Source organism: Argentina silus (genome assembly GCF_951799395.1).
Source record: "Argentina silus genome assembly, chromosome: X".
Classification (NCBI taxonomy): Eukaryota; Metazoa; Chordata; class Actinopteri; order Argentiniformes; family Argentinidae; genus Argentina; species Argentina silus.
This window is the reverse complement of record NC_139653.1, coordinates 22,820,413-22,831,831: the sequence shown is the minus strand read 5'-3', so window position 1 is coordinate 22,831,831 and position 11,419 is coordinate 22,820,413. Positions and strand designations below refer to the sequence as shown.

The 11,419-nt window shown below is 43.2% G+C and overlaps 1 protein-coding gene across 1 annotated transcript in view; it reads left to right on the top strand.

The window, feature by feature from the left end:
* Positions 1–1,162: 1,162 nt before the first annotated feature.
* Positions 1,163–11,419, top strand: part of atm (ATM serine/threonine kinase) — a 28,621-nt gene continuing 18,364 nt past the window's right edge. Inside the window, exons 1-18 of the mRNA XM_083695049.1 lie at positions 1,163–1,247; positions 1,367–1,494; positions 1,595–1,716; positions 1,916–2,061; positions 2,152–2,316; positions 2,587–2,752; positions 2,994–3,232; positions 3,487–3,656; positions 3,796–3,971; positions 4,170–4,541; positions 4,769–4,966; positions 5,070–5,171; positions 5,306–5,540; positions 5,748–5,873; positions 5,979–6,104; positions 6,190–6,279; positions 6,387–6,579; positions 7,821–8,014. Of these exons, the coding sequence (XP_083551175.1) occupies positions 1,423–1,494; positions 1,595–1,716; positions 1,916–2,061; positions 2,152–2,316; positions 2,587–2,752; positions 2,994–3,232; positions 3,487–3,656; positions 3,796–3,971; positions 4,170–4,541; positions 4,769–4,966; positions 5,070–5,171; positions 5,306–5,540; positions 5,748–5,873; positions 5,979–6,104; positions 6,190–6,279; positions 6,387–6,579; positions 7,821–8,014 (2,892 nt within the window). The 5' untranslated portion in view covers positions 1,163–1,247; positions 1,367–1,422. The remainder of the gene's footprint in view (positions 1,248–1,366; positions 1,495–1,594; positions 1,717–1,915; positions 2,062–2,151; positions 2,317–2,586; positions 2,753–2,993; positions 3,233–3,486; positions 3,657–3,795; positions 3,972–4,169; positions 4,542–4,768; positions 4,967–5,069; positions 5,172–5,305; positions 5,541–5,747; positions 5,874–5,978; positions 6,105–6,189; positions 6,280–6,386; positions 6,580–7,820; positions 8,015–11,419) is intronic.

Genomic DNA, 11,419 nt, shown 5'->3' with positions numbered 1-11,419 from the left:
CTCCCTGCCTCCAACGTCAGGCCTCTGCAGCTCATTCAGAATGCTGCCGCCCGTCTGGTGTTCAATCTCCCCAAATTCTCCCATGTCACTCCCCACCCTTCACTGGCTCCCGGTAGCAGCTTGCATCAGATTCAAGACCTTGGTGCTCGCCTACTGGGCGGCAAAGGGAACAGCCCCTCCCTACTTGCAAGCAATGGTCAACCCCCAAACCCCTGCCTGATCACTACGCTCTTCCACCTCGGCTGGCCGCCTGGCACCGCCGCCTCTACGTAGATGCAGCAGCTGCACTACTCGGTCACGGCTTTTCACTGTCCTGGCGCCCCGCTGGTGGAATGAGCTTCCCACTGCTGTCATGACTTCAGAGTCACTACCAATCTTCCGCCATAGATTGAAGACCCATCTCTTCAGGCTACATCTTAACTGTCCCTCCTAAAGACCTCTTCACCCCCACTACCACTCTGTAAGTTTCTCTCCTGCATTGTGACTGCCAATGGCCCCTTGTCTGAGCATTGATTACTTTATCTTATGATGACTGATGGATAGATGATTCGCTTACTTAAACAAATATATTTGTTGTAAGTCGCTTTGGATAAAGGTGTCTGCTAAATGCCATAAATGTAAATGTAAATGTAAGAACCAATGAGACCTCATTCTATCAATTATATTCATATGACACCACAACATTAACACATTCCCAAGGGTTTGTAAAACATCATAGAGAGATCACAATCATTTGGCTGTGTCTCCCCCTTCACCCTATGCAGTCCAAATAGGGCACTTTGAGCTGTAAGGCCCCAGTAAAAACATTTGTTAAGACACCTTCAAACTCACCTGATCTACATTCTACAAGTGTTACCGAGTAGACTTGTACCAGAGATGAGTTTAAATTATCTAAACATATTTTTGTACAGTCCATTATATGTGTCCTGTACAGTCCAAGTAGGGCACAATTACATTTTCGAAGTTGTCTATACTTACAGTTCGGTAATTTGTCATTATTTCAGCAAAAGAAAAAAAATTAATAAGAAAAAAATATTGCGATCTATATCCATTAATCGCTTAACTCGGGCTTTTATTTTGAAGTCTCGAAAATGACGAAAAACTAAACCGGAAATCTTAATGGAGGAAGATGTTGGTTAATAGAGGTCACGGAACACATATCATTGCATGCTAGCTAACAGTTAGGTAGCTGCAGAATTATTTATGCCAGCAACTCATGATTTGGAGCAAGTAAGTCATGTATGCAAGTAAGTCTAGACTTTTCCAAAAGTGATGGCACTCCACGGATTTTTTCTGGGATCACATTTTCTCTAATACGTCATCATGCTAATGTTTTGTAATTCTTATCTATTTCCTTCATTATCAGATGCATGTGCTTGGTAAGATTTGTTGATGGAAGCTGACACCCTATTCTAAATCACAATGAGTTTGACTCTTCATGAGCTCCTGGTCTGCTGCAAGGGTTTAGAGAATGACAAAGCCACAGAGAGAAAGGTAATGTCAGCCATTCAAAACATTGAATATTTCTCCTTTCTGGTCATGTCCCATGTCCCAACACTTAGGCAACAATAACCTATTCTGCATATGTTTCCAGAAAGAGGCTGATCGTTTCAGGCGGCTCATCCGTTTACCTGAAACTGTGGAGGAGCTGGATCGCACCTCAGGAAACAGAGCTTCTAAAGACTCCAAGCAACTCACCTGGGATGCAGTCTTTAAGTACTTAATTTATACACAATCACATTTCATAGCAATTGCTTACTCTTATACTTATCGAATAAATACTGACAGTATAAACCCAGAATTTGATGATGCGCCTATAATGAGCAGTAGCAATACAACAAATGTATTTTTGTGAGAGAAGGTCAATAAACAAACTATGCCAATGTGCTCTCACACATGTCTTCTGCTACTGTAGGTTTCTGCAGAGATATCTGCAGAAAGAGACTGAGCTCCTTCAGTCAGGGAAAGCCAATGTGTCGGCTACGACGCAGGGCAATCGGCAAAAGAAAATGCAGGAGATTGGCAGCCTGGTCAAATACTTCATCCGCTGTGCAAACAAGCGTAAGGGTTTGGAAACTACATTTTGAGCGAGTGTCCACAGCCTATATACAGTGTTGTGGGAACTCTAATTCCTTCCTTCTCTCTTTGCAGGAGGGCCTCGTCTGAAGTGTGGGGAGCTCCTGAATCATGTGATTGAGGTGTTACGGAGCTCCTTTAGCTGCTTGGCCTATGGCGATGACTACAGCAGCATCCTGCTGAAGGACATCCTGTCTGTTCGCAAGTACTGGTGTGAGATCACCCAACAGCAATGGCACAGTCAGTCTTTACTTTTCTAACTTTTATTACTCTGTTATACATCAGACATACACAAACATTTATATATTTTAAATGTGCTTGTGTAAGGATGCACAATTGGATGGTCTTGAATAATTGCATGCTATGATATGAAATACGTATTGTACATGTGAAATATGTTCATGTATGTTTTAAGAAATCATGGGACCACATTGCCTTTCCATGTGTAACATTCCAGACTACACACTACAGTGTGTCAGATTCTGAGCTCTTCCCCCTCTCGTACTGTAGATTTGTTGGATCTGTATTGTGGCCTTTTCAATGGTGCCTCCAAGGCCATTAACCGTGCACTGGTGAGCAGGATCATCTACACTGTCGTCCAGGGCTGCTGTTTGCAGGCTGAGGGCTTGACCAACACACTCTTCAGCTTCTTCTCCAAAGCACTGCTCAGTGCCAGGTACAATGATGACACCCCTCTAGTTAACTTACTGAGAAATCTGACCTGTGTAATGTCATGCACAGAGAGTGTTGCCATAGTTCTTTTGCAGTAATGAGCCGCCATTCAGGACAGTGTGAAAGTGACCCATGGCGTAAACATACTAGCTCACTGTGATATTTCATCTACCTTGAGACCTAGTCATGATGATACCATCAAAATGCTTGATGAATCTCACAGTTTGATGTTTGGTTCTCACCAGACAAGAGACGCACCTAGCAGTTGTGGAGCACCTGGTCTCAGCCCTGAACGTCTTTCTGAGGTCAGTGGCTATGAACTGCCGTATGAGAGTCTGTCGGCTGGGCGAAGAGCTTCTGTCCTCAGTGCTCTATGTGTGGACACAAATGAGGCCCAGCTCTACTCTCAAGGAGGAGATAGTGGAGTTCTTCAACCTGCAGCTCTGTGTCCATCACCCTAAAGGAGTCAAGACACAGGGCACAGGTATGCTGGCCCAGGCAAAAGTTAGGGATATATCCCCTGCCATAGTTACAGTATGAAGTCAGCTTTATTCTATCCATTGTGTGTGCACATGTTGAACAATGAATTCCATAAATAAGTAATCTTTTAGGGTTTTTACTCAACATTTTCACATTTTCAAACCCTTGATGAAGGATTGTGCCATGTTAATGATAATTGTCACAACACAAGACAATCTGACATATTTTCTTGGGCTATGCCACCCCTCACTGGTCAAGGTGCCCATGCAGAGGACTGGGCTAAATGGCAGAGTCTCCTCTACAACCTCTATGATGCCCTGGTGAGTGAGATCAGCCAGATTTCCAGCCGGGGGAAATATGCCACAGGGTCACGCCACATCGCTGTGAAGGACAACCTCATACAGCTAACTGCTGACATCTGCCACCAGGTGATTATGCCAACCTCTGCCAGTGTCACTATGGCAGTGTAGCGATTACACCTGAGATGTGTTGACCCAGTACTATGTTCACCTGTTTATTTGTTTCTCTCTCTCTCTCTCTCTCTCTGTCTCTCTCTGTCTCTCTCAGCTGTTCAGTGAGGACAGTAACCTCCAGAGCTTGGAGGTGACCCAGGCCCACCTCAGAGTCACCCAGCAGGTCAGTCCCCAGGGCACACCGAGCAAGCGCAGACGCATCGAGCTGGGCTGGGAGGTGCTCCGAGAACACCTGCAGCCACATCAGAGTGACTTTGATGTCATACCATGGTGAGAAAATACAATAACACATTGTAAGGTTTAGTGGCCATTCACTTAAACTTCACTGAGAGTAAGATAGTGGCAATATAACATTGTCATCATTAAACACAGATCACCACAGAGTGTCAAATTCCTCATGCTCTGGGCTCCCATGTACTTATACTGTATGTATGTATGCTGACTTCAGTCTTTGCCCTGCTAACTTAGGTTACAGATCACATCAGTGTTGACCTCCAAGTATCCCTCCATGGTGCCGGGCCAGGAGCTGAACCTGCTGCTGTCTGTGCTGTGTCAGCTGCAGGGGGAGCACCGGCGGGGCGAGAGGGGGCCCTATGTGCTGCGCTGCTTGAGGGAGGTGGCCCGCTGCCAGGCCACACACCCAGAGCGCTTCCAGGCCCACAGGCTGGAGCTGGGCCGAATGTGGGGCCGTGTCTGGGCCCTGGCCCTACGGGGGGTCACCTCTCCCCACACAGAGGCCCTCAGTCTGGGCCTCCTCTCCACCATCGTCCAGGGTGCCCTCATCCCCATCGACAGGGAGTTCTGGAAGCTGTTCTTTGGCTCAGCCTGCAAACCCTCTCAGTGAGTCTTTTACTTTGGTGAATGATTGTCATTGCATAAGTCTTTTGCCACAAAAGCTCATGTCTATGAAATATTTTATTAATTCTCAGTAAACTACATTATGCTTTTAGCTTTAATGGAATATTTCAGCTTTTATGTGCTATGGTGTGTCATGGTTCAATCTCTTTGTGTGTGTGTGTGTGTGTGTGTGTGTGTGTGTGTGTGTGTGTGTGTGTGTGCACGCACAGTGCTGCTGCTCTCTGTCTGGCCCAGGCCTTGCTCAAGTGTCCAGTTCCTAAGAGTCTAGGTACTGGATGGGACAATGTGGGGTCCATGGAGGGGGTTGGACCACCTAGCCTTAAAGAGAGCATCATGAACTGGCTGCTTATGAACAAACAGAGTGAGGAAGCAGAAGACAGTTCGAGACCACACCCCATCATCTGCAGGTGAGCATTGTCTGGTCTCTGGTCTAATCATATTGTCCTTGTTTTGACCTGTTGTTTTCACATGTTCCTTATATATATTTGTGTCTTATTATTCTCTGTACAGGGACTTTCCCAATAATCTAATCCCCAGAATCCTGGTGGCTTTGACACTCAAAGACACAAGAGCTGGCATGATGTTACTCTTTGGTGCACAAGGTCTCGAGAGGTGAGACCAATGTTATCCTGAACAAATGGGTTAATCATACTTTGGGATCATAACATAATTATGATAATCAGTGTCAACACAATTCCATTCTGCTTATTGTATGGCTCAGTTTGAATCTTTTCCTCTCCATTAAGTGTGCTGAACCAAGACCAAGCATTGGTGGAATCTAAAGACACCCTGAGTGAGATTGAGATCCTGTACCTACAGTTTAGCTTTGACGAGATGCCCTCTGATCCCATAGACAAAGTCGAGGGAGTGACAGTGGCCTCAGCTGGCACCCAGCTCACAGTTGTCCCCAGTCTCAAAGACAAGCTGGAGCAGGGCCTGTTGTTTGTGGCAGACCATCTACTTAACTGCTACTCCCCTGATGTGAGTACCTGCTTGACCAGTCTGTGTGTTCATGTGTATGTGTAAGTGTCTCTGTATGTGTCTCTATCTCTCTACTACAGTATGTGTCTCTATATGTCTCTCTGTATATGTGTGTGTGTGTGTGTATGTGTATGTACTTGAGTGTACGTGTGCTTGTTCAGAGTAGATGTTGAGTTATTCATTCTTGTGCTGTCTACTGCCCTTCAGACCACTCCACCTGAATGTCTGGTTCACTGCTCAAATCTCCTGACTGGGGTTTTAGCAGGAAACATCTCTACTGGAATCCTGACTGAAGAAGAAGCCTACCACTCTCCACTGTTCCAAAAGGCCAAGGTAGTCTGAACTACCAAGGTTGTCCTCAGTGCATGCTGATATTTCCATATACAGTAGACTGGAAGCAGGATGTAATTCATGGTGTATTTTGTTGCCTTTTTGCAGTCGCTGGTTCAGGATTTTAGTGAGTACATATCTAATGTGAAGGTGAAGATGGGGGAGGACGGCACAATGGCTACACTCAGGTCTGCCATGCTTGTGTGCATACAGTGTGTCAGCAGAAAGGTTCAGGTAAGACAAGTCATCATCATCATCATCATCTTCACCATCTGCACTCTTCTTCTCCTCTCACACATGCCTGTACGCTCCTCTCTAGGACAACATGAGCCCCATCTCTTGCAACTTGTTCATGAGAATTCTTCCTGCAAGACTTCTGACTGAACTCGCAGAAATATGCAAACTGCTGGTGAGTCATAAAGATCCTCTTCTTTGCCATATTAACCATCATTTAGACTTGTAATCCTGTAAGAACCCTCAGTATTGAGGCCTCCATGTGTGTGTTGTCCCCCCCAGCTGAGGAGTTCCTGGAAGAAAGGCAGTGTGGTGGTGGAGGAGGAACACATGGAGGAGGACTGGGACATGACCAGGACACAGGCTGACCAGCAGGACCACGTTGACCTGTTTGATGATGGCGACGCGCCACATACCAGCACCAAAGGAACTCACAAACTGAACAGGGACCCCATCGACACCCAGTGTGGCTCAGGTAAGTGAACAATATCCCTTTTAACCTTTGAACTTTTTTTTCTTTTGCTCTTTGCATCTATTGAAGTGATAAGAGTAGAGAGGAGTTGGTGCTCAAACAACTAGAGTAGAGGTGCTGCCTTAAATCACTGCCTAGCAAGGTGAGGCATGACACTTTCTATCCATTATACACTCACCGGCCACTTTATTAGGTACACCTGTTCAACTGCTCGTTAACGCAAATATCTAATCAGCCAATCACATGGCAGCAACTCAATGCATTTAGGCATGTAGACATGGTCAAGACGACCTGCTGAAGTTCAAACCGAGCATCAGAATGGGGAAGAAAGGTGATTTAAGTGACTTTGAACGTGGCATGGTTGTTGGTGCCAGACGGGCTGGTCTGAGTACTTCAGAAACTGCTGATCTACTGGGATTTTCACGCACAACCATCTCTAGGGTTTACAGAGAATGGTCAGAAAAAGAGAACATTTCCAGTGAGCGGCAGTTCTCTGGGTGAAAATGCCTTGTTGATGCCAGAGGTCAGAGGAGAATGGCCAGATTGGTTCGAGTCTCGATTTCTGCTGCGACATTCAGATGGTAGGGTCAGAATTTGGCGTAAACAACATGAAAGCATGGATCCATCTTGCCTTGTATCAACGGTTCAGGCTGGTGGTGGTGGTGTAATGGTGTGGGGGATATTTTCTTGGCACACTTTGGGCCCCTTAGTACCAATTGAGCATTGTTTAAACGCCACAGCCTACAATGAGTATTGTTGTTGACCATGTCCATCCCTTTATGACCACAGTGTACCCATCTTCTGATGGCTACTTCCAGCAGGATAACGCGCCATGTCACAAAGTTCAAATCATCTTAAACTGGTTTTTTGAACATGACAAAGAGTTCACTGTACTCCAATGGCCTCCACAGTCACCAGATCTCAATCCAATAGAGCACCTTTGGGATGTGGTGGAACAGGAGATTCGCATCATGGATGTGCAGCCAACAAATCTGCAGCAACTGTGTGATCGTATCATGTCAATATGGACCAAAATCTCTGAGGAATGTTTCCAGCACCTTGTTGAATCTATGCCACAAAGAATTAAGGCAGTTCTGAAGGCAAAAGGGGGTCCAACCCGGTACTAGCAAGGTGTACCTAATAAAGTGGCCGGTGAGTGTAGAGAGTGTCACTCCTCAACCTTCCTATACATCTATTGAAGTGAACAGTGTTCTTGGTATATCCCCTCTCTGCCCCTCTCTCAGGGGCCAGGAGCCTACTATCTGAGGAGCACTTGGCTAAGCAGGACCTTGCCATCCTGGCCACTCTGGAGTTCCTATCTGTCTGTGCCTCAGCTGAGTTCCTCCACGGTCTCTCCTTCAAACCTCCTGAGGTCCGACGCAAGCTGCTGCTACTGGTGAAGGAGATTGATTGCATCAAGCCTCTACACCTCAATATGGTGAGTGACCACAGCACATTATAGTGAGGTTATAGATACGCTGCTAAAAGTTATTCCCTGAATCCCTTATGATCATGTAGAAATAATGTCAGACGATACTACATCTATTTTAGGTGCTTCAAGTCCAACTCTTGAAATTCCTTATACTTATTATTATTATTATTATTATTAGTGAGCTTGCTTCAGCAAGTTCAACTATTGTTCTTCAATATATTTACTATTATTATTATTAGGTGGGCTTGCTTCAACTTTTTAAACTATACAAACTTGAAAGTGCACTTGTTAACATGGAGGTCTATGGAAACCAAATTTTTGGACCACTGCTGCTCTTACAACTTTTAAGCTATTCATACAATCCAACTGTAAAATGTAAAAACAACAGGAGACCTGCATAATACATTACACAACAATGCACTCTCTTGGATACCAGTTCTACCCCTCTGAAACCACTCTCAACCATTCCTCTCTCTGCCATCCATCCAACCAACTAACACACCAACCAACCAACCAACCATCCATCAATCCATCCATCCAACCAACCATCCAAACCATCTTTAACATGCCATAATAAGACTCTCACTTTCTTTCAACTACCCAGAACATATTGTCAACCCTGATAAAAGCTTTCTGATACCTATTAAACCTTTTAAACGACTAAGCTTTTTGTATATCCAAAAACTCGCATTTGGTTAACCAACCAAATGCTAACCTCAAAATGTTTATCTATACTTACCGACTCTCATCTCTCTATCCTCTCTATATCTGTCTGTCTGTCTGTATGTAGGTATGTCTTATCTATCCTATAACCTTCTCTCTTTTTCATACCATTTTCAGCTTTACTTGAAATTGCGTGAACTCCTATTCATGCCTATACCGCTGCGTGCACAGCCTAAACTGCTTAACCTACTAACTTCAAATCTACTTTTAAATGCCTAGTCTTGTCTAGCTTGACTTTCTTGAAAAAACCTTTTCATACCATTTATATTTTTGGAGCTGTACTCGAATTTGCCTGAAATCCTATCAATTCCAATAGCCATTTGCTCTGAATGGGGAAATTTCAAAATGTATCTCCCTTTTCATCAATTTAACTTTAAAATGTGTAGACTGACTACACTTAAATAACTTTTATTCAGATTTTTTTTTACACTATTTACACTTTTAAACTTTAAACCTTTTTAAGTAACTTATCATAACTTATCATAACTTATCAGTTGTTCCAATGAGGAGCATACTGTTGCTATGGTCATACTCAAAACGCTACTCCTCTTTCATCTTTTAAGCTTGACAGTCCAATCCAACTTTAAACTGTATCCACTGCCAACTATCTATCTATCTATCTATCTATCTATCTATCTATCTATCTATCTATCTATCTATCTATCTATCTATCTTTCTAACTTTCTCATCTACAGTACATATCTATCTATCTATCTATCTATCTATCTATCTATCTATCTTTCTAACTTTCTCATCTACAGTACATATCTATCTATCTATCTATCTATCTATCTAACCTTCTCATCTTATCTATTTATCTATCAATTCACCCATCCATCCGTCCAACCAACAAAACATCTTTAACTGTATCCATAAGACTTTCTTTCAACTACCCAACAAATCTATCTTTCTATTGTCCAAACTGCCTTTAAACTGTTTCTACTACCAAAATAAGACTTAGCATGCCCACACAGTTTCTTCTGGAACTTCTTTTTCTAATTATTATTCCAATTATTCCCAGCACTACTCCTCCATTTAAGCTATTCACACCAATCCAACTTTACAACATTCAGAGAGGTCTAATTCGCGTTGCTATGACTTTTGGTTTTGATAACTATTAAACCTTTTAAACTATACAAACCAAAAGATTACATTTTGGTGGAATGTTGATTTCGGCCATTTTGTGAGCTCCTTTCAGGACTCTTAAATAAAAACAACATGAGACCCGCAGAACACTTTCTTGGACCGATTACACAATAATGAACTCTCTTGGCTACCAGTTGCACCCCACTGAAACCACTCTATTATCTTTACCCACTCCACCTAACTACCCCAGGCGCGTCCTTCCTATCTATCTATCTATCTATCTATCTATCTAACCTTCTCTCATCTATCTGGCTATCCTAACCTCTGACCATCTTTTTTCCATCTTATCTTTTTTGTCCATCCTACGATCTCACTTTATTTCCACGACCCAGCCATCATCCTTTCTTCCTTTCACCAGTCACTACTGCTTCACTCAGTATAACTCATGCTGATTAAGCTCCTAATTTGTATAGATCTACAGTGCCCTGTGTAAGTAATGGGACAGGGAAGCATTTTTTCTTCTTTTGGCTCCACTCCAAAAGTTTGGATTTGGCAATTACTATTAGAGTAAAGTCAAGATCCTGTACTCTATTGTACACACTTTTTGTGCATTGTCCCGCTATTTCAAAGTACACAAAACTGAGGGACAATTGGCTTGACAGGTGTTTCTTGTTCATCAGGTGTGTTCCGTCACATTATTTGTGCATTGGAGAACACAAATTCATCATTTGTGTCATAAGAGAACTCCTCAATGCCTATTATTGATTCTAGGCTTTCGTTTACTTTTGATGTCTGCTATTGAGGTCTGTCAACACAAGTACCAAAGAGATGTCAATGTGTATGAAAGAGAGCCATTATGAGGTTGAAATATCAGGAAAAAAACTGAAACATAGCCAAAACCTTAAATCTACCAAAATCAACAGTTTGGAACAGCATTAAAAGGAAAGAAGGCACTGGTGAGCTCAGAAATCGCAAACAGCCTAGTAAGCCAAGGAAGACCTCTACAGTGGATGACCGAATAATGCCCTCCATGATTAAGAAAACCCCCAAAACAGAACTATAGAGACTACACTGCAAGGTACAAACCACTAGTTAGCCACAAAAACAGGATGGCCATGTTACGGTTAGCTAAAAAGAAGTCTGCAGAGTTCTGGAAAAAGGTATTGTGGACAGATGGGACAAAGATGAAAGTGTAACAGAGTGATGGCAAGAGTAAAGTGTGGGGAAATAAAGGAACTGCTGGGGTATTATGGCTTGTCATGTATGGCCTCCTCTGGAAATGTCTCACTTGCCTTCTTTGATGATGTAAGTGCTGATGGCTGGCAGCAGCAGGATGAATTCTTTGTACAGAAACATCTTGTCAGCCCAAGTACAAGCAAATGCCTCCAAACTTATTACATTATACAGTAAGACAATGACCCAAAACATACTGCAATAGCAACTAGGGAGTTTTTCAGGGCTAAAAAGTGGAAAGTTGTTGACTGGCCAAGTCAATCTCCAGATTTAAATCTTATTGAACATGCAATTAATTTACTGAAGAGGAGACTTAACGCAAAACATCCTCAAAACCAAAAACCACTTAAGATGACTCTAATACAGGCC